The sequence below is a fragment of the Macaca fascicularis genome, chromosome 2, assembly GCF_037993035.2.
Source record: "Macaca fascicularis isolate 582-1 chromosome 2, T2T-MFA8v1.1".
In the NCBI taxonomy this organism is placed as follows: domain Eukaryota; kingdom Metazoa; phylum Chordata; class Mammalia; order Primates; family Cercopithecidae; genus Macaca; species Macaca fascicularis.
Window position 1 is genome coordinate 33,187,628 of NC_088376.1, and position 27,891 is coordinate 33,215,518.

Here is a 27,891-nt window from a genome sequence, read left to right on the forward strand (position 1 = left end):
AGCTAGGTTAGAGTACCCAATATTTATGCAGACATTTGAGGTTCTCTGCCTAGGTAAAGCTTATCAATGCAGGGAACGTTTGTCATTGTTTAATTCATTAAGTTATTTCTTCATTCGTTCTTCCATCCATCAATGCATTCATCCATCAATCCATTCATCCATTATATATGGTGTGTTGAGACTCAATATGTGCAAGACTGTTTACTATGGGATACCTAGGGAATATGAATGACACAAAGATGAATGACACCCAGTTCCTGCTTTCAGGGAAGTTATAGTCTAGAGACTTTAGATGAAAACTAAAACATTGAAATAGGAATAAGTATGATGAATTATTGGGAATTTTAATTAAAATAGAATAAAGGTAATTTCATTTATATTACTTTATTATTACTCTTTTGGGCAATGTTGTCTCTTATGTTTTTGCATTCATTTTCAAGACCAGTGTTTACAGAGTGAATGACCATTTTTTTTTAATGGCAATAAAGCATGTATGAGTGCGAGCAATGTGTCAGTTGCCATAAACACAGCCCTTACTCCTCCCCTTGCTCTCCTTCCATGGTCCCGGGAGAGTATTAAACACTGGAAAAGCTGAAGTGTCATTGTGCCCTTCAGCCTTCCTGTGCTCTAGGGAAAATAGCTTCTTAAGGAATGAAGACAAGAAAGAGAAATTGAAAGGACCAGCCTGAAAGATTTTGACAGGTAAGAGGAATTTCCTTTTCCCAGGAATAGTTTTATGGGTGGGTGTAAGGAATGACGACAAGAAAGAGAACTTGAAAGGACCAGCCTGAAAGATTTTGACAGGTAAGAGGAATTTCCTTTTCCCAGAAATAGTTTTATGGGTGGGTGTTTTTTAGTTTATTTCTATTTATTTTTGCAAATGCATTTATTATCTTTCATTCACATGCTGAAAGAGACAAAGCCATACAGAAGTATAAACAGACAGATGAGAAAGAGAGTCTGAAAGAGACATCATTAATAGCAAAGAGATAGAGAGAAATTGAGATAAGGATAAAGATACAGAGAAACCACACCTCCCCCAACAAGAAAGAATATATGTTAGATAGAAGAGAAAGAGTAATACCTAAAATGAAAACTATGATAAAGGGGGTTTGCAACTCTTTGAACACTTATTGATCAGGAAGACATGAAATACTTGGAAATGCATCCAGCATTTACCATCTGTATGGAAAGGGGAACTCGACTTACGTTATGGGGACTCATGCATGTTTTGAGTTATTTCACTGATGCAAAACCTTGGGAGACTTTAAAATTGGAGATTAGTTTACAACGGTAAGGCCAAAGGAAGAAGAAAACATTAAAGATTTAATGACTAAACAGGCATAGTAGAGATATAAAACTCAGATAAAAAATGACTCTCCTTCTCAGAGTAGTCACAGAGGCTATGGGGGCAATTCTAAGTTAAAAGTGGATTTCCTCTGTTTAGTTTACCAAGATTCATATAATTTGACTACCATTCTGTTTACATTTGATTGTCAAATATCCTTTTGTCTTCTTTCTTTTCCTCCTTCCTTCCTTCCTTCCTTCCTTCCTTCCTTCCTTCCTTCCTTCCTTCCTTCCTTCCTTTCTCTCTCTCTCTCTTTCTTTTTCTCTCCCTTCCTCTTCCCTTCCCTCTCTGTCATCCAGGCTGGAGTGCAGTGGCATGATCATGGCTAATTGCAGCCTCGACTTCTGGACTCAATCAGTTCTCCCACCTTTGCCTCCTGAGAAGCTGGGACAACAGGCACACACTACCACACCAGGCTATTTTTTATTTATTATTATTATTTTTTGTAGAGACAGAGTCTTATTTTGCCCAGGCTGGTTTCCAGCTGGGCTCAGGCACTCCTCCTGCCTTGGTCTCCCAAAGTGCTAGGATTAATAGTCATGAGCCACCATGCCTGGTCTAAAGAATGGTTTTCGAAATATGGTTCCTCAGACCAGCTCAGCAGGCAGATTCTAAGGGTTGACACTACACTCACTAAATCAGAAACTCTGGAGGTAGGGTCCAACAAATTGGGTTTTAACAGGTCCTCTGGGTTACTCTGATGCAATACTGAAGTTTAAGAGTCACTGACATAGGATGTTAGAGATGGAATCTTCATATTTTATAGTTGAGCATTCCACAGAGGAAGAACAAAAACCTTGAAGGAGACTGATATATAAAGCATTGCTAATTTAATTAAATGAAGTTAAGAAGGTTTATTTGTGAAGACTGAGGAATTCTGCTCAGGTCCCCTCTTCTGTCCCATCTTTTAAGTTCAGTCATTTCAGAAAACCAAAGATCTCCATGAGACTTATCAAGCCTTAAGAGCTTGGACAGCGTAGGTCATGAGCTCTAATGAAGGCCTAACCACATCCCCAGCACTCCTAAACCTGAGCTCCTGAATCTGTGGGCGGGCTGTATTTGGAGTGTCTAGTACCTCTCCAGTGTCCTTGCATGTACCTACTGTTCTTCTTCCTGGAACTCCCTTTCTTCACATTCTCACTTGCAAATTTCTACTCATCCTTCAAGTCTTCACTCTGGCATCATCTGCTCTGTAAACTCTTCACCCAGGTGAACACAGGTGCTCACCCACCATATTCCTCAGCACTTTGTATAGCTTTCTATATTATTTGCTTATCCCACAATATTGCAATTTATCCATCTCTCTTTCCACTAGTTCTCTGAGGAAAATAATGGTTTCTTTTAGTCTGTTGTTTCTAGTGCCTGAAGTTTTGTCTGGCAAACAATAAACATTCAGTAAAAAGTTGCAAACGTATTGCAATGCTTTATTCCTCTCTCTATGAATCATTATAATTTTGCTGAGCATTTGAGAGTAAGTTGCTGATAGTATGGCCCTTTGCTCCACAACGCATCACTGTGTATTTTTAAATAAGAAGGACATTCTCTTACATGACTACAACACGGTAATCAAATTTATTAAATTTAACATTGATACAGTATATATATGTATTTTTTTGAGATAGGGCCTCACTCTGTTGCTCAGGCTGGAGTGCAGTGGTGCGACTACTGCAACCTCAGCCTCCTGGGCTCAAGCTGTTCTCTCACCTCATGCCTGGGACTACAGGCATGCACCATCATGCCCAGCTAATATTTTTTGTTTTTTTTTTGTAGAAACTGGGTTTCACCATGACCTTGATACAATATTATTATATAATATTCTGCCTATATTAACATTTTGTCTACTGTCTCATTCAATGGCCTTTATAGCATTTTTCCCCCAAATCAGGATTATGAATTGCCTTTATATGTCATGTCTCTTTGGACTCCTATAATCTGAATCAATTCCTTTGCTTTGTCTTTCATGACATTAATATTTTTGAGATGCACAGGCTGGTTTTTTTTTAGACTGTCTTCAAGTTTTGGTTTATGTGATTGTTTTCTCATTATCAGATTTAGGTCATGGATTTTAAGGAGAAATACTATATAAGTGGTGTTAAGTTTTCTCATGCATAACATCAGGAGGTAGATGATGTTGGTTTATCCTGTTATTATTGATGTAATTGATCACTTGGTTAAGTCATGTCCATCAGGTTTCTCCATTGTAATGGTACTTTTTGCCCTTTGTAATTTCTAGGTAGTTTTTCAGAAGATACTTTGAAAATATATTCATATTCTGTTATGTAATAAACTTTTACCCAATGGTTTTAGCAATCTCTGATGATTCTTCCTGAGTCAATTGTTACTATGGCAGTTGTGAAGTAATTTTTAAACTGAATAAATGAACCTTAAAAAATAGACTGTTTTAGTTAACTACTTGAGCAGTATATTTTTGAGAGAAATCCTTTCTATTGCAAAACTATTAAAGTTATTTCCAGAAAGAATCAGTATTCTATGCTATCCCTATCTAATTCCATTTAATTTAATGACTTTATTTCTTGCCTCCATAAGGAGTCCCATGTGTTCAAATGCAAAATCTCTTCCGCAGCTTAAGATATAAACATCTTAATGAAATAGTACATATCATGTAGATATTAAATCCTTAATACATAGACACTTAACTCTTCATTGATATAACACAGACATGCACAGCTGTAAAATGTTTACAACTATTTATAAATGTTTATCATTTTGAGTTTCCCACTAGTTTCATAAACAGCTCTAGAGCTTTATTTGCAATTAGCTAAAAATACTTATCTTTTATGACTAATTGCATGAATAGTAATAATTGGGACATAATGGAAAATGAAAATGTAGACATAATATCTATATTTAGGTTTTATTATATAAAACATTTACTTAAAGGTTTTATTTTTCCAGTAACTTTATTAATCCAAGTGTTTCAAAATTGGAAGTGTAATATTTTGTTGCAATGATGATGATGATCATGACGATGATCCATTAATTTATTTTGGATCATTTTTCACACCTTCAGACTCTCAAGCTCTTTACCCTCATACAGTTCTTAATTCTCTAGGGCAATCTATTCTTTAAGATTTCATGCATTTTTTTTTTCTTTTTACCCTTGGGTAAAAGTTTATTGAAGGATCGGATATCTAAAGTCTTAAAGTATCTTTCCTTTAATTACTTATACACCTCCGGGAGGAGGCACTAGTGGGAGGTTATGTAGAAACTGAGGAACAGAGAAATCTAATTATAGCACATCTATTTTCTGGAAAAACACTGGACCAATTCCCAGGGACATGTTTGTAATATAGTGCTCAGTATAGTAGTTGACTCAAATCGGTGCTAAGCCCTCTAGATTCATCACATAAAACCTGAAAGGAGAAACAGCGTGCTCAGGTCTGCAGAGAAAATAGCCAAGCCCAAACCAGAATCAAGGCCTGTGGTCTTCCTTTAAAGTCAAGACTTCTCCCAGTATTTTCTCTTAGTGTAAATAATAAAGTGAATAAAATAAATGTGGTTATCTCAGATTTTTGAATCCCTCTTAAGGAGTAAGTTGAGCATGAACAGTAGTGATGTGTTTTTAGGGAGTTGGGGTGGTTGCGCTTAACACTTTCTGGAAAGAGAAACGCAGCTTTTGGGTGTCTGCTATTCCTGGGTGTTGTGATGATCACTGCCAAACAATGTTCTATTTAAAGAACCCAAGACTAGGAAGTGATTTAGACATGCTAGAGATTCTTGCTTAAACTCTTTGGTTTGTTTAAGAATGTGCCTTAACTATTCACAATAGCAAAGACATGGAGGAATTCTTTTGAACTTTTACAAAATATTGGGGCTCCAAGAAGGTTTACTTTATTTAACAAACACCTAAAGAGTGCTTTCTGTGTGTCAGGAATGGGTAAAGTGTTTTACAATAATGAACTCAATCCTGATAACACTATAAGGTAGGTGCTATTATTGCCCCTATTTTACCAATGGGGAAACCAAGGCACAGAAAAGTGAAGCAATTTGGCTGAGATCCACTATTAAGTAATGGATCAAAGAGTCAAACACAGGCAGTCTATCTCCAAGAGTCCTTGCTTTTTAACCACATACATTCTGCAGAAGACAGCTGTGAGGTTGGCTGACCAAGATTATAAAGATGAGGTATTTCCTGTTCCACTTGGAACCTCTCATTCAATGGAATTTCATGTTCTTATTTTCAAACAGATGGACTTTCTTAGAGTAAAAAAAGTAGAAATGGAATTGAGAATAGACAATTTCCATGGACCCCTTTGGAAATGGATTTAAGCTTTGGGGAGGGAGGTCTGATGTTCTGCTTTTTTTTTTTTTTTTTGAGAATGTATGAGTTATTTTCAGACCAGGCTTATTTGAGCAGGCAGATGTGCTCCTGAGATACCTGAATATTTTAGCATGCCACAACTGTTTACCAGGTCATTCCACTCCTGCATAAATATACAAATGAAATCATTCAGAAATGTTTACGACCCACCAAATGAATGCAGTGTGTGAAATGGAAGTTCTATGCCATGTCCTGTATGCTTTCTCCTTTTATAGCCACATCTGAACAACTTTAAATAGTGAAGGCTGAGGTGTATACTCTGGGTGTTTACAAAATTCTTCCTGAGTTGGATCAGCAAGACCATTTTCCTTGCACAATTGAAACAATGTGGGAACATTTCCCTCTTTATTTTGATAAAGCTTATGTTGATGTGGGGAAAGACATCCTTATGCTTTAAAAAAAATCAACTTCATGAGGTATAATTTTTAGTCAATGTGATGGACACATTTTAAGCGCATGAAGGCACATTTTTTAATTACAAGGTTTTTTCTTTTCCCTAGGTCCACATCTAGAATGGAGACTTGGAAGATATTTTGGGGGATCATCCTCCTTGAAACTGGTTTTGGCTTCATCAAGTCACAGAGTATTGGTAATACCTGGGTTTCTTTAAGCTGAAAACGATCTAGTGGTAGTGACCATCTTAAAAGGAAATATTACAGAAGCTTTGTAATTAATAAGAGGAAACTGATTCCTTGAAGGAGAATTTAGTGAGAATCTGAAAGCTTATAGTCAATGGTGGGCACTTGTTTTTTCAGTACTTAACCCCAAATGACAAAAAAATAGATATTAAAAAGTTCCATATTCTGAAACGTATTACCAGGTTCTCAAACGCTTTTGTAAACAGGAGCCTGTTCTGCATTCTGTCTTTTCTCTTTGGCAGAGCTGTTCCGAGGAGTAATTATCATCACAAGATGGATAGCTTTACTGAGTGCTAGTGACACAGCTACAACTTTTTGCAGTTATTTTAATAGATTGTTGGTACTTTTCAAGATGAAAGTCTCATCAGGAGAAGATTGTTTGAGTAGCCTGAAGTCCCAGTGAGACAATATTGAGGTTTAAATATTCAAATATAATTACACAGGCTGTTATTTGTTGGGGAAAAAAAAAACCCATGAAGCTCTCTCAGTTTTCCTTTTAGCTCTGGCTCCCTTCACTTGTGAACAGAAGCTGTGACAGTCTTTTCATGTTTCAAACACCTTCTAAAACTACAAAGAACTAGTGGAGGGGTTAAGAAAGTGACAATCTATGAAAGTATAGTACACCTCTCAAGTTGCATATGATGTAACTGAAACTTACTTGCCTGGAAAATATTCTACAGCTGTGTGGTTTCCTCTGATTTGAAAGATCAGGGGAATACTTCGTGGTTTGCATTTGATCACCCCTGAAAGAGATGTTAAGGGGACAAGCCAGTCAGCCATCCCTGGAACAGTCATTGAATTCTCTCCTCCCAGTAAGACTGCACTTTGGAGGGTTGAAGGGAAATAAAGCTTAAAGGACCTGAAGTTCATTTATTGTCTGCCTTTCCCATGATCAGGTTCCACTTGGCTTTATGGCCAACATTATGCAACTTCTGAGAGGTGGGACACAGGACTCCAGAAGTGACAAGTGGATTAAGTGTCCCTGGATTATACCAACCTCCCCAGACCCTCTCTGCCTAGACCCTCACTTGGTCTTTACTTTTCTGTAGTATGGATTTCTAATTTAATCTTCATGGCAGTTCAGGGTGTGGACTAGATATGAGGAGACCTGGGTCTTAATTCTGGCTCTTTGAATGGATATACATGAGTTACTTTGCCTTTCCAGGTCTCATTTTCCTTCTCTGTGAGATAGCTGAATTGGATTCCTTATTTTATACTTGTGTGGTCTAATACAGTGGCCACTAGCTGCATGTGACTCTCTAAATTAAAATAAATCAAAATTCAGTAAAATATGAAGTTCAGTTTCCGTTATACTAGCAACATTTCAAGTGCTCAGTTGCCACATGTCTAGCAGATACAGTCTCACATAATTATTTCTAGCACTAAAATCTTAATTCCATTATTTGTTTTCATTAATGTTCAAGATTTCCACCCTTATAAGTGCTGTATCTTTCCTTTCTCTCTTTTCCTCTATTCTTTCCTTCCTCAATATTTTTGGGTATCTATGCTAGATGCTCATGTGGTGAACAAACAAGCAAAATACATGGTTATCTGTTCTCATGGAGCTCACAGTCTAGTTGGGGAAATTGCCATTAATTAAATAAGCACAATCATGAACATCACATTACAAACAAAGATAAAAGAACACGATCCTATGAGAATTTACCAAAAATAAATAAAGAAATAAATAAGAGAGAGAGAGAGAAACTTGGAGGAAAGGGAGCATATTAAAGTGCAGTGGCAAGTGGGAACATGGAAAATTGGAGACACTGGACTAGGGAGCCTGGAACTGATAGCAAGGTGGGGAGGGCAGAGACAGATGAGGCTGCAAAGACAGTGCAGGGCCAGGCCAGGTAGGGAGGGCAGAGAGATGAGGCTGCAGGGACAGTGCAGGGTGAGGCCGGGTGGGGAGGGCAGAGAGATGAGGCTGCAGGGACAGTGCAGGGCCAGCCTAGCTCAGTATTTTAGCCCTCCTGGCACAAAACCAAGTGCAAGACATTTTTAACCAATGTGGGAAAATCATTTTTTTTTTTTGGCTTCTCAGCTACTTTGAACTAATGTCATTTTTAGCTGGTTTCTGCTTTTGTTTTTATTCTCATTACTAATTTACGTTCTCCTCCCACCATCATATATAATCAAAGCGGGAGGTGTAGGAGTGGGGAGAAATCATAGTGATTGTTGACAAATAGATCGATCATAATCACCTCTTCTTTTTATCTACACATGCACTGTACTTAATCTACATCGTACTTCTTATCATAGAAAAGCAAAGTTTGAGTTGGAAGACAGCAGGGCATCTGGTCAACTCTTTAGTCTAGAGAGACACTATTTGAGATACAGAGGATTAGAGATTTGCTCCAGTCCTGGAGCCACTTAGTGTCTGATCTCTTCCATGCTGGAGGCCAGGATGGGCCCAGGTGGGGTACCAGTGGACCTGGCCACTGTTGAGATGGTGGTTTCCAGGCTTGTAGCTGGGGTTGGGGAGAAGTAGCTGCATAGTGCAGCTTGAGTTCAGGGAACCAAAAGACAAATGTGAACCATACCTACAGGAATGCCAAAGATCAAACTAAAAGGGGCTGGTGGGTGGCCAGGGAGTACAGAAGTCAAAGCTGGAAAGTTGATGTCTTAGGTCAGGTTCCCTGGAAGCAGAGTTTGGAACAGGGATTTGAACACATTATTTTGAGAAAGTACTCATTAGGGAAAAAAGTCTGTAAAGGAGTACGAGAAGTGGGTTAGAGTAGGGGATGAAGAGGATAGGTAAAGTTAAACCTTGGCCTGAGTCATGAGAGGTGGTGATGGAGTCTAAATAACACTGCAGGGTTGTTTCACTGAAGGCAAGTGGGCCAGGCATTTGTATCTCCATGTCGATTAGACATTGGCCACCCAGGGTGGTGGTAGTGGTGTAACTTCTCAGATGTCTCCAATTGAAGTCACTCCCTTCAGCCAAGGTTAGGACTCTGGAGAAAGTCACAGGTAGCACTTGAAGCAGCTGGGGGATAGGTGTGCCAACGAGTAAAGGCGATCTAGGTGGGTACCAATAGCATCCACTACTGGTAGAAAATTGGGTTCTTTTGTTTAGGTCAAGAGATGAATGGAAAGCAGGATGGGTGATCTAACTGAAGGGCCAAATGTCTATCAGAATGGAACAGAGAGTGACAGGTGAGCAGGAGAAGATGGTAGCCATAGGAAGACAAGGGAAGATGATGATGTGTCTAGGCTGCATGCTGTGCAGGCAGATCTGTGGGGAGTAAAGGCACGGAGTCTGGAGCAATGGAATTCCATCCAGTAACTGTCATTTGTGATGTTTTATCTGAAAGTGATTCTCTTTCCCAGTCTGCAGGGAGGCCTCTCTGGGAGATGTTGTGTTTCTGGTGGACGCCAACATCAACCCCCAACATGCACGCAGTGTGCGGAACTTCTTGTACATTCTGGTAAACAGTTTCAATGTCAGCAGCAAGACCATCCGTGTGGGTCTGGCCCAGTATAGCGATGTGCCCCATTCAGAGTTCTTGCTTTCCACCTACCACCGCAAAGCTGATGTGTTGAGACACATTCGGCAGCTTAAATTTAAGCCTGGGGGCAAGAAGATGGGCCTGGCCCTGAAGTTTATTCTAGACCACCACTTCCAGGAAGCATCAGGGAGCCGGGCAAGCCAAGGGGTACCTCAGATTGCCATGGTGATCAGCAGTGGGCCAGTTGAGGACCATGTCCATGGACCTGCGGAGGCATTGAGGCGGGCAGGCATCCTGCTTTATGCTATTGGCATCAGAGATGCAGTTTGGGCAGAACTCAGGGAAATTGCCAGTAGTCCTCAGGAGAATTTTACCTCCTTTGTTCCTTACTTCTCTGGTCTGAGCAATCTCGCCCAGAAGCTGCGGCAGGAGCTCTGTGATATGTTGGCAAAGGCAGCTCCACGTGTTGACCACGTCTCTCCAGGTACAAAGGCTTTTTCTTTTTTATTTCTGATCTGGAAGTCATGAAACTCAAAGCTTGATCTCTTATTCATCCCTCTGCCTATCTTTTTATTTTTCATATGTGTGCATGTCTTAATTTTAAAATTAAAATTTCATGAAGTCAACCCTATGCTCCTCTTCAATCACTGACCAAAGCCTCATCAACTCTTTTTATAAATCCTGTGGGCCTTATGCTGGTTCTATATACTGATGTAGTATAATTCCTTTTTTGAATGAAGATTCATTTGTTTCTAGAATGACATTATTATTCCTAGGTTAACTTACACATGTTGCCTGGATGAAGGACGAGAAGGGAGAGGGGCAGTAGTTCCCCTAGGATGTTTGCTAATTTAACTGCAAGTCTGTTGGTTTAATATACTGGTTAGGATGATTAATTTAGGGAAAATAAAGATCTGTGTTCAAATCTTACAAAGTAGAGAAACGGTCATCTTAGACAAGTTACTTTACTTCTCTGAATCTAAATTTTCTCCCTAGGATGATAGTACCTGCCTCAGAGAGTTGTTAAAAGCATTAAACAAAATTGTGCAAGTAAAGTGCTTGGCACTATACCTGGCCAACCAGAGGGACTCGTAAGCATTTCCTGTTATTACCTGTCATAACCTGTGATGATGATATACCTGTCATCAACCTTGTGCTTCTATTGGTAATAGGGCATAAAATGGTGAAAATTCTTTACAAATTAATTACTAAACTCCATAATAAAGCATACAACTTTGAGTAGAGAAAGAGAAGAATGCTTGTGGGTTCCATCAAAACCCACAAGAGGACAGACTCTTCATGTTTTATTCATTATTTTGGTATTTCTGTATAGGGTATGTTAATTGGAAGAAGCGCTAAAACTTTTGACCCATTGATGCAGCAGGTGTGTGGTATATTATATATCTTCCTTTTGTACGGCACTTCGAGGTTTACAAAGAGGTTTTATATTCAGAGTAATAATAGCTACTATTTGTCTGGCGCTGCATAGTTTTCAAAGCTTATTTACATTGCTCATCTGACTGATCATCTCAAGTTTGTTAGATACATAGCGTAATTAGTATTATTGTTCGCATTTTTAGATGAGAAAAACTGAGGCCAAAGGTACCTCAAGTGGATTGCAGAACTAGGGACTTGATCCCAGATCTTTTAGAGCAGACCCATTCCACTAGAGCAGGGCTGTTTGGTTGTATTCCTGGGGAGCAGAGCTTGAAACAAGAATTTGCGTACACATGATTTGCTAAGGAAGAGCTCCCGGGGCAATGGTCAGTAAGGATGTGGGGTATTCAGGACAGAGCAGTAGAGAAAAGTAAGGAAGGGTATGATTTCAGGCAAAAATTCTGTAAAGGGTTTTAGCCTGATCCTGCAGGGGAACTTGGTGTACATTATGTCTCAAAGTTGTCTTGACCCTGAATCTGGGTCAAGCAAGGATCTGGGCTTTTAAATATTGTGAGAAAAGTAGCTTCATTAGCTGGAGGGTAGTTTTCCAAAGAGCAGTGCATAGAATGGTAAAAAAGAAATCCAAAAGGACTGAGCAGAGCATGACATTGTGTGCTATAGTAGATTATCTTATTTTTATCCTCAAAACAACCTTGGGAGAGTATGAGGGTTGGTGTAAATATTTCAGTGCTGCAGAGAAGAAAATTAAGTCCAAAAGAGGTGAGTGATAAATAGGTCACAGAGCTATTAAATGATAGAGCTGCAATAAGATGTGTCAAGGACCATAGGATATATTCTAGCTTTCTGACCTGCTGGTGCCAGCACACTCCTAGATACGAGGTTTCTTTGTCAAAAGATAGGAGGCTGATGGCTTTTTCTGACTGGAAAGAATGCATTCCCTTTCTTAGCATGTTGCTTAATTTACAGAGTGCTTTTCTTCTTAATAAAATTTAAGGGATTGTCTAAGTGGATTTCAAGGTTGGAAGTATCAGTAGAGCAGGTCTGAAATCTCAGAAGGTGATGGAGCAGAGAGAAGGAAAGGTATGGGGGGATGTTAATGTTATTGCTCTGAGCACACTGTCATTTGGGGTGAGGGTAGCGTCTGAGGACCACTGAGTATAGGCTGTCTGTCATTATTCTTTTCTGCATTGGTTCCAAGCAGTTTGAACCATTGGTTCAATGGTTCAAAGCATTTTGAGTGAAGATCCAGTAATCTAATCCCTTCTGCCATCTCTCTTGTAGCTTGCAGAGAAGCAGCCCTTGCAGACATTGTGTTTCTAGTAGACAGTTCAACTAGCATCGGACCCCAAAACTTCCAGAAAGTCAAGAACTTCCTTTACTCCGTCGTCTTGGGGCTTGACATCAGCAGTGACCATGTCCGAGTGGGACTTGCCCAGTATAATGACAACATCTACCCAGCCTTCCAGCTGAACCAGCACCCTCTGAAGAGCACGGTCTTGGAGCAGATCCAGAATCTGCCATACCGCACAGGAGGCACAAACACAGGGAGTGCCCTGGAGTTTATCAGGACCAACTATTTGACTGAGGAGTCTGGCAGTCGGGCCAAGGACAGAGTTCCTCAGATAGTTATCCTGGTGACAGATGGGGAGTCAAACGATGAGGTACAGGAGGTGGCTGACCGGTTGAAAGAAGATGGAGTTGTTGTGTATGTGGTAGGGGTCAATGTCCAGGATGTCCAAGAGTTGCAAAAAATAGCCAGTGAACCATTTGAGAAGTTTCTCTTCAACACTGAAAACTTCAATATCCTGCAGGATTTTTCAGGAAGTATTCTTCAGACTCTGTGCTCAGCAGTGGAGGGTAAGATAAAAGGTAAGAAGCTGTGTTAGAACCCAAGATTCCAACCATGCCAGCTCACTACAATATAACCCAGAATGCGCTGGGTGTATGGGAGGGCAAGGAGTGCCCGGCATCACTGGAGAACCTGGGGAGACTTCGTAGGAGAAGGCATTGAAGGTTGGATGGAGTTCTTGTGGGTAGAAAGGAACATCTTGCCATGTTGTTCAAAGGAAACAGCATGGGTTTTGAAAGTTGGAAGACCTGTTTTTTAATCCTGTCTTTTCCACTTTCTAGTTATGTGAGCAAGGACAGGTGGCTTCACTTTTTCACTTCAATTTTCCTATCTGCACGAAGAAAATAATACTAGTCTAGAAGAATGGTTTACGAGGATTTAATCAGATAAAGTGTATAAAAAGTTCTAGCATAAAGTGTGTCCTCAGTTAACTTCCCTTGCCTCCTCTGTTGTTTGAACAAGAGTAATTGAAAGGTACGTTAGTGTAATAAAACAGACAATAAGGCAGCAGGCTATACGAGAGTAAAAGCCTTGTGATAGAGTCCCACATAGAGGAAGGGAAGTACAATATACAGAGAGTTGTAGTACCTCTACCTCTCACATTGGGCACACAAAACCATCCTTGTATTCAATTTTTGTGAAAGTTTGATTTGATTCACTTTCTCCTTTTGTCTTTTTCTGGCCCCCTGGTCTCCCTTTCCCTTTACTTCCAGAATTCATCAAAGCCTATGCAGATGTGGTCTTTCTTGCTGACACATCACAGGACACATCACGGGCCAGTTTCCAGAGGATGCAGAATTTCCTCTCCAGAGTGGTTGGCATGCTGGAGGTTGGCAGGGACAAGTACCAAATTGGGCTGGCTCAGTATGGTGATCAAGGTCACACTGAGTTTTTGCTCAATACCTACAAGAACCAGAAAGAGATGATAGCTCACATTCATGAGCGTTTTGTGCCCCTGGGTGGCTCCAGGAGGACAGGCAAGGCACTGCAATACCTTCTTCAGACATTCTTCCAGGAGGAAGCAGGAAGCCGGTATCTCCAGGGCATTCCCCAGTATGCAGTGGTCATTAACTCAGGCAAATCTAAGGATGAAGTCCAGGATGCTGCACAGAGACTAAGAGAGAAAGGCGTGAAAGTTATGTCTGTGGGTGTGCAGGACTTTGACAGGAGAGAACTGGAAGGAATGGGGTCTCCAGACCTTGTCTATGATATGCAGAGAGAAGATGAAGTCAGACACATAGTAGAAGATATGAACGTGGTGATCCAAGGCACTGGACAGCAGCAGCACAGGATTACAGCCAACGAGGAGGCTGTAGGAGGTAAGGTTTGGTCTGAGGATATGTGAGTCACTGGGAGATCTCAGTGTAAGAGGAAAGTCTGGGGAAAGAGCAGAGAAGGTGGGTATTCTGGATTCCTCGGTACTGGGGCACTAGCACTAGCAGACAGGAAAGAGTAGGAAGCATGGGATGGCTCAGACACAATTTTGTTTTAGTTAACTATGGTCACAATGATGCTGCATAACAAACTGGGTGAAAAGTCAGTGACTGAGAAGAATCATTTATTCTCACAGATGGTTGAGGAACAGCTGATATTGGCTGGGCCCAAACAAATGGCTTTGCTGATATTGTCTGGGCCTCTTCACAGATTTGGGATTTGTCTGGGTGTTGGTTGATCTAGGTTTGGCTCTGCTCCACATATCTCTTATCTTATTCCTGGGATCAGCAGGCTAGTCTGGGCGTATTCTTCTCCTGGTAATTGCAGAGGTACCAGAGAGAAAACCAATGGCATAAGCGTTTCTCAAACCTCTGCTCCATCATCTGCTAACATTTCATCGACACAAGCAAGTCATATGGCTATGTTGAAATGAGTAGAGTAGAAAAGTGTGTCTTCCCATGGAATAAGGAGTAAGGGGATAATATTTCTGAGTAAGAATCTAAATTACCATATACCTTTTCCAGGAGAAGGAGCACTCAGGCTTCTCCCCATAGATTAGATAAAGTACTTCTTTATGTTGGCATCCAAGACACTCAAGGGAGATACTGATGGCGTTTTGGTTAGGACAATTCATAGTGCAGAATTGTCCTGTGCATTGTCAGAGGTTTAATATCCCTAGTTTCTGCCAGCATCATCCCTGAATCATTATGGTAATCCAAAACATCCCCATACATTTCCAAAATGTCCCTTGTAGATAGGTACCACTCTTGGCTGAGAACCACTGAGCCTTATCTCCTGCTAAGTCTTTGTACACATTCTATTCACCAACCAAGCTGAGCTACTCATCATTTGCTGTATGTATATCATGCTTTCCCACCTCTGTCTCTGCTCTTGAATACACTATAATATCAGCCTGTGATGCCCACAGTCAAAATTTACCCTTCAGTTCTTAAGTTACCCTCTTGATGAAGCATCCTTTGAGCCCTACAACTATAAGTGGCCAATTTTTCCTTTCTCTGAACTCTGCCCAGACCTATCAACATCTAGAGCTTGGGGTCTTTGGAAATTTATGGGCAGAAAAAAGGCAAACACATATACGACAAGAAGAGGAAAATCCAAACAGTGGTAATAAGGAACTAAGAAACACCTTATGGAGGTACTACATTAAGTAGAGATAGATAGTACAAAAGGAGGGCATACTAGAAGATGTGAGCTGGAAGGAATTGTGCTGGTCCCTCAGTAACAGGTGTTATTTTAATACACAGGAGAAGGAAGGAGGGTACTCTGGGCAAGGGGAAGAACCATGTAAGGGGTCTACGTCCTGGTAAGGGTGTGGAAATGGGAATGGTCTGGATGAATGTGGAAGAAAGTTTAAAAATGGAGCCAATTTGGATCAGTGGAAGAGTACAGAATTAGTGAAATGAGATTGGATTAGGTATGATAGACCCTGACTACAGGATCCCAAAGACACTAGAAGTAATTGGAAATTACTTTTAAACAAGAAATATGACATGACCAAAGCAGTCTTTCAGGAAACCTTCAGCAGGCAGGCTGGGTTCCAAATGGCACCTCAGACTCAGAAGGACTTTAAGGCTGAGCTGTCATCTGGCCACATGGAAAGGATGTCTGGGCCCAGCCCAAGGGTAGCTCTGATAATGAGGAAAAGGAAGGAATCCTGAAGACAATTTGAAAGGAGAATAACAGCCCTTGGTATAAGAAGGTGAAGGAAGGGAGATGTCAAAGATGTCTGGAGTTTCTAGAGTCTGTGTTTTAGACTTGCTAAAATTGTGGACAACATCCTCCTTTAAAATCTAGGATTGAATTTTGATTCTTTATGAAAAAGGACCACAGGGGACATTTCAGGACACCAAGAGACAAAAGAGAAAGTTAAAAGGTTATTCTATTGCCCCTAAACCTTGTTTTACAATATTCAGTCGTTTACACAGTGGTTTCAAGCTTCTGCATGAATGATTTTGGCTCTCTGCTAGGGAGATTTCCTTTTTCACAGATCAAAGCAGATATGGACCTTGACACTATGTGGACACAGTGGGTTTCCCTGCAATAGGCACTGTTTCAAATAGAGAGAGTGGTGTTTGCATTCTTCTTGGCAGCAAGTTTATGTTTTATTCCTTCATATGAGGTAAGTGGAAGGGAAGGTTCTTCTGTAGCAAAATGAAACAGCCAGCTAGCCTAATATTTGGATAAAGATTTTTCATAGAAACTTGCAACATTTCAGGCTGCCTCTGTTAAAATGACATGACATTGATCAGAGAAACCTTTAGAAATTAACAGCCACAGTTAATTTTCATCTTTTAGGAGGTTTCAGGCCTATAACTGAGAATTTGACCCAGGGTCTCTTGAAACTAGAAAAATGAAGAAAAATTAGTCAAAACTCAGATTCTTGTGATGGACTTAGATAAATTGAAAAGCAATCTTGAAGCACTTTACTGTTGATATTCATATCTTTAAATATTTTGCAAGTGATGTGAATACTCTTCCATGTGAGAATTTCTGAAATAGGTATGAACCCTGTGATGTTCTTTGATCGTCATGCCAAATAAAGGCTTCTATTGAATTCTAAAATGTAGAAATATAAGTTCATATGATATATATTATTATAGTTATAATAATAAATATACTACGTAACATATAAAATATATCATAATACAGCTTTTATATATTAATGTTGTCTTTATTATTCTGTTCTTATGCTAAAGCCCTTCTTTCTGATTTTGCTTGTTTGCAGCATGCACAACTGCTATCCGGGCTGACTTAGTATTCCTCATTGAGGAATTTAGCAGGGTTAGGCAACCCAATTTCCAACAAGTTGTCAATTTCCTAAAGACCATTGTCAGTTCTTTAAGCATTCATCCTGATACTGTGAGATTTGGCTTGGTCTTCTACAGTGAGGAACCACGACTCGAATTTTCACTGGATACATTTCAGAATCCAGCCAAAATCTTGGAGCATTTGGACAAATTAACCTACCGGGAAAGAAGAGGAAGGACGAAGACTGGTGCTGCATTAGATTTCCTGAGAAACGAGGTTTTCATTCAGGAGAAGGGCAGCCGGTCCAACCACGGTGTGCAGCAGATAGCTGTGGTCATCATGGAAGGCTTCTCCCAAGACAGTGTATCTAGACCCGCTTCTCACCTCCGAAGGGCAGGCATCACCATCTATGCAGTGGGCACCCAGAATGTCTCAGAGAGTAAGGACCTGGAGAAGATAGCATCATATCCTCATTTGAAGTATTCAGTCCCCCTGGAATCCTTTTTGCAGCTCTCTGTAGTACGAAGCAAGCTTATAAACCAGCTCTGCTCTGAGATGGTGGACAGTAAAGTTTCCATTAGAGGGATGAGCTATCCCCTACAAGAAGGTAGGACGGTCTTTTCCAAATTTGGTATTTTTAAATAAAAAACTTTTCTTAAGTCTTTTTTTAGTTGCTCCATGTACCCATCTCCTCTATCCTCCAACAAAGAAAAGATTTTGAAGTCAATTCATTAAAAAACCAGAAACGGAAACTTTGTTTATCTTGATGCCAAACAATGCAGGAGAAAACGAAGTAAAAAGGCAACATTTCTAGCACCTCCTATCTTATCCTTCCTCCCTTTAAAAAAATATGTAAATTTTGATCTGACACTGTCACTTAGACTGGAGTGCAGTGGCACGATCATAGCTCACTGTGACCTTGAACTCCTCCAGTTAAGTGATCCTCCAGCCTCACCCTCCTACGTAGCTGAGACTACAGGCATGCACCCCCATGCCCAGCTAATTTTATAATTTTTTTGCAGAGACAGGGTCTCATTATGTTGCCCAGGCTGGTCTCGAATTTCTGACCTCAAGTGATCCTTCATCTTGGCCTCCCAAAACTCTGGGATTACAGGTGTGAGCCACTATGCCTGGCCCCCTTCTGCTTTAACAGTTTGATGAAGAGCTGTGTATATTTACAGTAGAAGCCCTAAGAAACCGAGTGTGGACTGATCAAATCTTAAGTCATTGAAACAGGCAACTACTTTAAAAAGGATACAAACATACTTGAATTTTTAAAATGTTATTTTCTTTTTTATTTTCTTCTCAGAAACTATTGTTTCTCACATACTTGAAATTTAAAAAATTAACTTAATACATATAAATGAATGCTAATTTGCCAATCTTTTGGTATAGGGCCAAGGCTTCTTTGAGTATGAGCCCTCCTGATTGGATTTCATGTATTTTCTTTTTAAACTATCCAATATTATGTTATCAATAATTTCCAGTTTCAGTTTCTTTTAAAGGAGAAAGACTTTTGAAATAATTCAAAACAGAAACAGAAATAGCTATTGATTTTTATAAACTTAAAATGCCATCTTTTGTAATGCTGTCTAGTACACTGGCAATTTTTTTAAAAACAACTTTCTTTTATTGAGTCTTTTTCTAAGCAGTTAAACTGGTTTTCATAGATGCAATAAACCTCTTTTACTCACACTCAAATCCTGTTCATTTGCACGATATTTGATTAATTATGTAATTATAACAACAAGACTACCATAAACAAGCTGGGGACAAACCCAGTCATCTTGGTAAGCTTGTTCTTTCACTGGGTGAAGCAGAACTTCAGGCACTCAGTGTTTTATGGGAGCATCACTCATGCTTTACAAAGGAAAGGGAGAACATTGGTTTATCTGGTGAGTCACTAAAGTGGAGGTTGCTCAGGAGAGTTCCTACTACATATGCAGTTAAACAAAAAAACACACACAGCAGAAAAAACATAGTGGTTAAGCGTATGTACTTTGGCATATAAATGCCCAAATTTTAAGTCCTAGATTTGGCACTTACTGGCCGTTATGAAAATCTTTGTGTCTGTCTGTCTTCTTATCTATTTTTATTTACCCATGCTAGTATTTCTTAGATTCAAATTAGAATCATAGATTTAAATTAGAATCGTTGAAATGTACATAATCGAGGTAAAAATTCAAGGCTATAATCATGTCTTCAAGGGAAAATCACTGAGCTTTTTTTCTTGTTAAACAAACACTGAGTGATCTGGTAATTTCTTGATTACTTGTGCTGAGGTCTAGAAATTTGAAACATCTAAGCAAATTTCTATCTTTCTCTTTGACCTATATTTTTAGTTCCTTTCTCCGTTCTGGGAATGAGAAACAAAATTTTTGAATGTGAGTTTCATTTCCGTGTGCCTACCTGCCTATACTCTGTACATGAGAAGGACAGAAGAGGAGCACTAGCAGTTTATGAAGAGCTGAGAGTTGTTTTTTTTGTTGTTGTTGTTGTTTTTTTGTTTTTTTTGGATACTGCAGAGAAGCTAAAAAGAAACTCGCAATCAGAAAAAGTAGCCCAGAGTCTAGAAGGATTGTTTATCTGGTAGTGCTATCCTAGAGGGGCATGCATTGGAAAGGAGTGTAGCTTAGAGGGGGTAGAGAAAGGAGTCATTTACCCCATGGTAAGTGTTTGCTGAATTCTGGAGAGTAAGGGGAAATTGTGGAAAAATAAGGCAAAAACCCAAACTTTGCAGGGTCCCAGCATCCACTGGTGACACAAAGATGGCTGCCCAGCATCAGAGAAAAGGACCACTATGCAGGAAAGGGCATCTCTGCAGCCAGCCCCTACAGGAGCAGCCCAAGGGGGCTTCACTATAGTCCAGGGCCCTTTGATCGTCAAGAGGAGCTGAGGGCCCTAAATATTGCCTGCATTCTTGTCAGTCTTAGCAGATGGGGGGAAAAGAGAAAGAGAGTATTTCTTACAGTCTGGAGGTTGCCGAGCATTCACATCAATCATACACATAAAGTGCTTAGCAGAGTATCTGACACATGACAAATGACCAACAAATGGTAGATATTATGATTATTGTGATCATCCAAGACAAAATTCTGGTAAAATCATCATAGCTTCTATTTACCTCTTTCCAATGCATGCCCCTCTAGGATAGCACTACCAGATAAAATATAGGACACTCAATTACGTTTGAATTTCATTCATATAAACAACAAGGGTTTTTAAAGTATGCCCCACATATTGCATGGACCCAGGTCCTCCCACATGAAGACCTGAGCAGGGGAGCCCAATTCTCACCTCAGACCACTTACCTTTCAGCCAAGAAAATGAAAAGGCCCTTCCTGGGGTCAAGGGAATCCAGAGATTAACAACTCAAGGCTGGGCTGCCCTTATTGAGAGGGATTGGAGAAAAGATTTTTTTTTTTAAAGGAATCTACTAGATGACAAAATAAAACACCAGCTACTCTTAACTCTACATCTTTAATACTGAACTCTGCTCTGTTTACATGATATTACTGTCTTCTCTCAATAAGCTTATTGAGTAGCTGTCAATATTCTCATTTGATAGATCAGGAAACTGAGATGCAAGGGGGCCAAGCATGCTAGTAACCAAGGAGACAGGATTAAATGTAGAGCCACTTGCCCTGGAGACTGGGCTTTAACACAAGGTGACTCATTTAATTCAGACTCTCTTTAAAAACAATTTCTTCTAAAAAAAATGGGATACATGTGCAGAATGTGCAGGTTTGTTACATAGGTGTATGTGTGCCACGGAGGTTTGCTACACCTATTGACCTGTCCTGTAAGTTCCCTCCGCTCAACCCCCTACCCCTCAACAGGCCCTGGTGTGTGCTGTTTCCCTCTCAGTGTCCATCTGTTCTCAGTGTTCAACTCCCACTTATGAATGAGAACATGCGGTGCTTGGTTTTCTGTTCCCGCATTAGTTTGCTGAGGATGATGGCTCCAGCCTCATCCATGTCCCTACAAAGGACATGATCTCTTTCCTTTTTATGGCTGCATAGTATTCCATGGTGTATATGTACCACATTTTCTTTATCCAGTCTATCATTGATGGGCATTTGGGTTGGTTCCATGTCATTGCTATTGTCAATAGTACTGCAATAAACATATGCGTGCATGTGTCTTTATAGTAGAATAATTTATATTCCTTTGGGTATATGCCCAGTAATGGGATTGCTGGGTCAAATGGTATTTCTGGCTCTAGATCCTTGAGAAATCACCATACTCTCTTCCATAATTATTGAACTTATTTACATTCCCACCAGCAGTGTAAAAGCATTCCTATTTCTCCACAGCCTTGCCAGCATCTGTTGTTTCCTAATTCAGACTCATTTAATAGAGAATGTTTTAAATTAACTTAAGTCAAATTGTTAAATTAAATTAAATTTTAGGATGTACACACTTTTGCCCATGTCCTTAAAAAGTATAACTTGGATGGGAGGCAGAGAATAATGGAATCTTAAACAATTCATAGCTTCAAATGTGCTCTGATTTTACTTTCATTTCCTTAACTTCCCCAGTTGAGAAATGTCAAGTTATAGTTCCTTCATGTCTTAAGTGGGGTTCATCAGAAACAGACTCTGAGACAACGATTTGGATGCAGATTATTTATCTGGGTGGTGATCCCAGGGGATGCTGACAGGAAAGTGGAGATTTAAGAACCAATTCGGGGTGAGGAGTAACCTACAGGTTATTGCTACAGGCAACTAGAGACTCAGGGAAACCATGCAGGACTTACCTTAGAGTGGTTCTATGCAAAGAACAAGGGAGCTGGGGTCTTTATCCACCAACCTCTGCGAGTTATTGGGTGGTGGCTGCTTCTAGACTGACTCCCAGGCATTCTGGTCTTCCTAGTGTGCCAGCTGATCATGCTCTTGGCCAAAGAGTACCCGTAGGCAGAGTCACAGGTGCTGCCAAGGGAACAATGAGTACTGAGGGAAGATTGGGATCAATTGCTCAGGTTCTTCATCGTCTCAGATTCTGTTATGATGGGTTCTTGCTTCTTTTTATTGCCTAGGTTGTGTGCACGTCGAAAAGGCAGATATTTACTTCCTTATTGATGGGTCTGGCAGCATCAATCCACAAGATTTTCTTGAGATGAAGGCGTTCATGAAAGAAGTGATAAAAATGTTCCAGATCGGACCCAACAGAGTACAGTTTGGAGTCATTCAGTACTCAGACAAAATTCAAAGTCAATTTATCCTCAGCCAGTATCCCAGTGTGGCAGAGCTGAAGGTAGCCATTGATAACATCCAGCAGGGGGGAGGTGGCACCGCAACCGGTGAGGCCTTGAACAACATGACTCAGGTTTTTGCAGACACTGGCCGAATCAATGTTGCTCGATATCTTATAGTCATCACTGATGGTAAATCTTCAGACCCGGTGGCTGAGGCTGCAGAGGGATTGAGAGAAAATGGAGTTATCATTTATGCCATTGGAGTAAGAGAAGCTAACATTGATGAGCTTAAGGAAATAGCTAAAGACAAGATATTTTTTGTGTATGAGTTTGATTTACTGAAGGACATCCAAAAAGAAGTGGTACAGGACATCTGCTCTTCAGAGGGTAAGACTTTTTCTTCTTCAATCTCCTTTCCCACCTCTCCAAGAATATGTACCTGATCTATTTAAATAAGCTTCATTCTTTTATGAATTTTTTTTACCCAAGACAGGATCTCGCTGTGTTGTCCAGGCTGGTCTTGAACTCCTGGGCTCAAAGCAATCCTCCTGCCTTGGCCTCCCAAAGTGCTAGGATTACAGGTGTGAGCCACCACACCCAGCCAGCTTCATTCTTTAATCATGGATTCACTGGTTGGCAGCTTAGTATTGGACACTCAAAGTGACCACAACCTAGAATGAAGCAAGATGGTCAAGTTTTATATATTTATCATACAGTTGTGTCTTATTTTGAGACTACTCTGAATTGCAGAGCAACTTTGCTGGGTTGCAGAATATTTGTTTCATCGAACTCCTCTTCTACTCCCTTCTAAAATATTTTCATGTTTTGTATATGCCATTCCAGACTGTCCCTGGGGACTTGTAATTAATTGGCTTCAGATTCTTTTTTTTTTTTTTTTTGTTTCAGATTCCTAATGAATGTTCTGTTCTGTTTCCTTTTTTCCCAGCCTGTAAGACTAGTAAAGCTGACATTATCTTCCTGATAGATGGTTCAGAATCCATCTCCCCAGAAGACTTTGAAAAGATGAAAAGATTTGTGGCGAGCATGGTGAACCAATCTAATATTGGTACTGATGGAATTCAAATTGGCCTTTTGCAGTTCAGCTCAATCCCCCAGGAAGAATTCAGGCTCAACCAATACTCCTCAAAGGTGGACATTTACAGTGCCATCTTTGATGTTCAGCAGATGAGGGATGGCACCCGCACTGGGAAAGCTCTGAATTTCACTCTGCCTTTTTTTGACAGTTCAAAAGGAGGGAGACCCACTGTTCAACAATATTTGATTGTGATCACCGATGGGGTCGCCCAAGATAATGTAATCATACCAGCCAAAGCCCTCAGGGACAAAAACATAATTATTTTTGCCATTGGGGTGGGAGAAGCCAAAAAATCACAGCTTTTGGAGATCACTAATGATGAGGACAAAGTGTACCATGATGTAAATTTTGAGGCCCTGCAGAACCTGGAGAAGGAAATTCTTTCTAAGGTCTGTGATCCACAAGGTGAGTGACAGAGAATTGCTATTTGATCCACAAGCTCATCGTAGGTGTTAGAGATGGTATTGGTTCTCTTAATAAAGTAAAACTATGATCCTTCTAACTAGGCAAGGAGGGGAGCAGGAGATCACCCTGTAGGGCCTGAGTTCCTGATGCTGTTGTTCACCCTCCCCTGGGGATTCTTTTAATCATTCCCATGGTTGTCATCACTTTGGCTTCTGAAGGCCTGAAGCTTATTAGAACTCTGTCTCTAGGAAGTCCTCACAGCTCCTCCTTTTGTACCTTATAGCATAGGCAAAATCAGACTGTAATGTGTAAACACAATGTGCTGAAGGTTTGGCCATGTCAAGAGGGAAATTGAAGCAGAGAATAATGTCGGTTAGACAGTCTCTCTTGTGAAACAGAATACGGTGTCTTCTCTATGAGGTTCTGTACAGGGGTCTGTCTACTTTGTCCATATGGCCAAGGTCATCCTTAATCCCATTCCATCTCCTCAAGTTTTTATCCAAAGCTGTAAGGCGCAAAGACAGGGGTTGTTCCTTTTGACAGTCTGGGTCTGCTTTTCTTCCCCAGGACTTGCCTTTCAGTGGATGATTGAAGGCCTCCCAAACTTAAACATACATTTGAATCATCTAGGGATCTTGTTAAAATGCAGATCCTGAATTCAGCAGATCAGCATTCTGCATTTCTAACAAGCTCCCAGGTGATGCAGATTTTGCAGGTCCTCATCACACTTTGAGTAGTAGTATAGTACAGTATAGTACAGTATAGTATAGTATAGTATAGTATAGTATAGTATAGTATAGTATAGTATAGTATAATGAAGCATAATAAAGCAGAGTATAGTGAAATACAGTATGTATGGTATGGTATAGTACAGGATAGCCCAGGATGTGATAGAATGGTATAACTTTGTATAATATAGCAAAGTATGGAATTATATCAAAGGATATATAATGGAACCCATAAAGCTCGAAATTCCTTCAAGTGAACATGTGTACAAGGAAATCATTTTGTTGTTATGTCCCTAAATAGATGTGCATTTAATTGGATCTAGATTTTTTTATTTTTTTGGTAGTTTTAGGCTGAAAAGAAGAGGCTACTCACCTCTATGTTCTTACTTAACTGTGTGCCTCTTGATGAGGTCCTGCCACCTTCAGCCTTCTGCTGGGAGGCAGAATATGGGCTTTTGACATTTACAGAGCACTTTCTCATCCTTTATTTTACTTGATTTCTCACAAGTCTGAGATAACAAGCAGTATTTTAAGAAAAATAATTTTATCAGGTGGGATGTTTTTGCCTACAAGTAATAGACAACTTAAGTAAGAAGGACACATTTTATTCCATCTAACTGGCACTCTAAAGGCAGGGCAGGCTCCAGGTGGGGCACAATTAAGATTCTTACTTGTTTTTTTCCGTTATGTATGTAGCACTATTTTTTTCCTTTTTTTTTTAACTGAAGGTTGAATGCAAAGCACTATTTCTAATGTGTTAGGTGGTATACATTCATCTAACATGCACATCAAACCCATGTGAAGCAGGCGCTATCATTATGATACTCAATTTCAGATTAAGAAAAAACAAGCAGGGAGAGGTTAAAAAACATAGACAGGAAATAATAGAGGCAGGGTTTGAATTCCCCAGCAGTTTGGTGTCAAAAGTCCAACCACTAAGCATTATGTATGCCTATGAAGCCTCTCTATGAGAAACTAGGGCCATACTTGGGCCAAGATTTTTGTTTGTCTGTTTTGTTTTGTTTTTAAATTTTAAGACAGGATTTCACTCTGTCGCCCAGGCTGGAGTGCAGTGGTATGATTCCAGCTCACTGCAGCCTCAACCTCCCAGGCTCAAGCGATCCTCTCACCTCTAACTGGGACCACAGGCGAGTGGACATCGGCTCGTTTTTTTTAAAAAATTTTATGTAGGGACAGAGTCTCCCAGTGTTATCCAGGCTGGTTGAACTCCTAGACTCAAACAATCCTTCCTTTTTGTCCTCCCAAAGTGTTGGGATTATAGGTTTGAACCACTGTGACTGGCCTGGGCCAGGTCTTATTTTGGAAACAGAGATTCAGTTTTGGAGGACTAAGATGAGAACCCTGCATTCCACCAAATCTTTGAAGTCCAATTTTCTAGGACATTAAATTAATATCTTTGCTTATATTGACTAAAAGATATAACTACTTTGCAGTAGTCTAGCCAAATTTGAAAATCATTTGAAAAGAATGCACATAGACAATTATTTTTAAAAGAAGCATGGATTATGGTACGTCCTACATTAAGTAGTTCAGTTTTTTTTTGTCATCAAAGTCCTATTTTTTGTTTATATGTGGGCAGATATTACACTGGGGAGAAGAGATGTAGGATTTAGCTTCTTTTTTCAATTTATTTTGCCCCATATAGTAAGTTAGGATTTAGGTTTATCTTCAACTTTGTCTTTAACTTTTTTGATGGAATTAGCTATACACTTTAATAAGGGCTAGACTCTCATTAATGATAGAATTCTAGAATCACAAACCTGAAAAAGACCTTAGAGATTACCTGGCAAGATTTAATCCTCTCCATTAAAAGGAAGGGAAATTGCTTCTTGCATCTGTCAATTATAGAACAGAGCCAGCTGGAAATGTTCCTGGTGAAAATGTGAATTAGAAATGTTGGAATAATACGCCATACTACAAAAAGGAAATTCCTTTTTTTCTGAAATTAGGTCCAATATAGAAATGGGATTTATATCTGTGAAAGCTCATTTTTATAAATTTGAATTACATATTTAAAAAACCAAACCAAACCAAGATATTTTATGTGAAATGAGGAGAGGAAGGCATTTTCTGTCTTGGCAATTACAGAAATATATCTTACCAGCTAGCGTGGAGTATGACATTTAGGGGATTGAATGCTCATGGCTCAGCTCTGATCTCAGGTTTTTGGGAAACTTTAAGCTAGTGTCCATGGTGAATGGTCTACTACATATTTATTTTCCCTCAAATTGTTCCTCCCCATCTGCAGTTCTGTTCTTGCAGATTCCGATACAGGTATACAGATTCTGTTACAGACACAGATCCTTACATCATCATGTAATCTAGTGTGTGATGATCTAAAGAGAAAATGTTTGCATGTCCTGGATTGCCCTGGGCAGTGCTAAGTTATACTTGTTGTGCAGAAGTAATTAATAGGTGCCCTTTTATGGTTGTTACATTTTAATTCATCCAACCGGATTCCAACTCAGATGTGTCTCTGACCATCAACTTTTGATCTTTAGTGGAATTTTGTGCATAATTTTATTATATACTGGTAAGTGTATAGGTACAGCCTGAAATATTAATGGGCCTTCAAATTCCAGAGAAAACCTTCCCAAGAGGGCTTAAATATTTTTAGACATAAGATACAGAAAATTGGGAGTGATTTTTTTCCTGACATTTTCTAATATGCTCCCATGCTGCTGAAATGGGTGGTGAATGAGGAAAAACACTTTCAGGGAAGAAGGAAATAATTCCAGTTATTGTTGAAAGAGACTCAAGGCTCGTTTATATTTTCTTTTTTGATTTTTCTTCATTGCTTTTCTTCATTGATTTATCAAACATTTAATGAACATCTGTACTGGGCAATTGGAAAATTAGATGGCATAGTCCTTACTATCAAGGAATCCTTGTTTAGTAGGGAAGAAGGTCAAGTAAAGTAACAATGGACATGCGGGGGCATTTAATAACTTAACATGAGGATGTGGGGACAAGAACCAGAGAGTGCTTGGGGAGTGGGGTGGGGCAGGCACTTGAACTACTACTTGAAGGACCAGACTGGGGTGGGAAGATGGAAAAGACACTTTAGGCAAAGGGAATAGGATCTGCAGAGGCATAAAACTATGAAACAGTATGTATTGTATCAGTTAGCTTTTGCTGTGTAACAAACAATCCCAAAACTTAAACTACCACTATTTAGCTTATATTACTGTGGGTTGGCGGGTTTGTCTTTTAG

The 27,891-nt window shown here is 39.8% G+C and overlaps 1 protein-coding gene across 2 annotated transcripts in view; it reads left to right on the forward strand.

The window, feature by feature from the left end:
• The first annotated feature begins 604 nt into the window (after positions 1–604).
• Positions 605–27,891, forward strand: part of LOC102137568 (collagen alpha-4(VI) chain-like) — a 106,230-nt gene continuing 78,943 nt past the window's right edge. The window contains exons 1-8 of one of the 2 annotated variants that reach the window (XM_005545728.4): positions 605–702; positions 6,191–6,279; positions 9,662–10,264; positions 12,460–13,047; positions 13,741–14,346; positions 17,208–17,837; positions 22,269–22,814; positions 23,374–23,928. In XM_005545728.4, the coding sequence (XP_005545785.3) occupies positions 6,204–6,279; positions 9,662–10,264; positions 12,460–13,047; positions 13,741–14,346; positions 17,208–17,837; positions 22,269–22,814; positions 23,374–23,928 (3,604 nt within the window). In that variant the 5' untranslated portion in view covers positions 605–702; positions 6,191–6,203. Of the gene's footprint in view, positions 703–747; positions 805–6,190; positions 6,280–9,661; positions 10,265–12,459; positions 13,048–13,740; positions 14,347–17,207; positions 17,838–22,268; positions 22,815–23,373; positions 23,929–27,891 lie in introns of those variants that run through there. The other variant, XM_074031019.1, reaches the window with a different exon arrangement.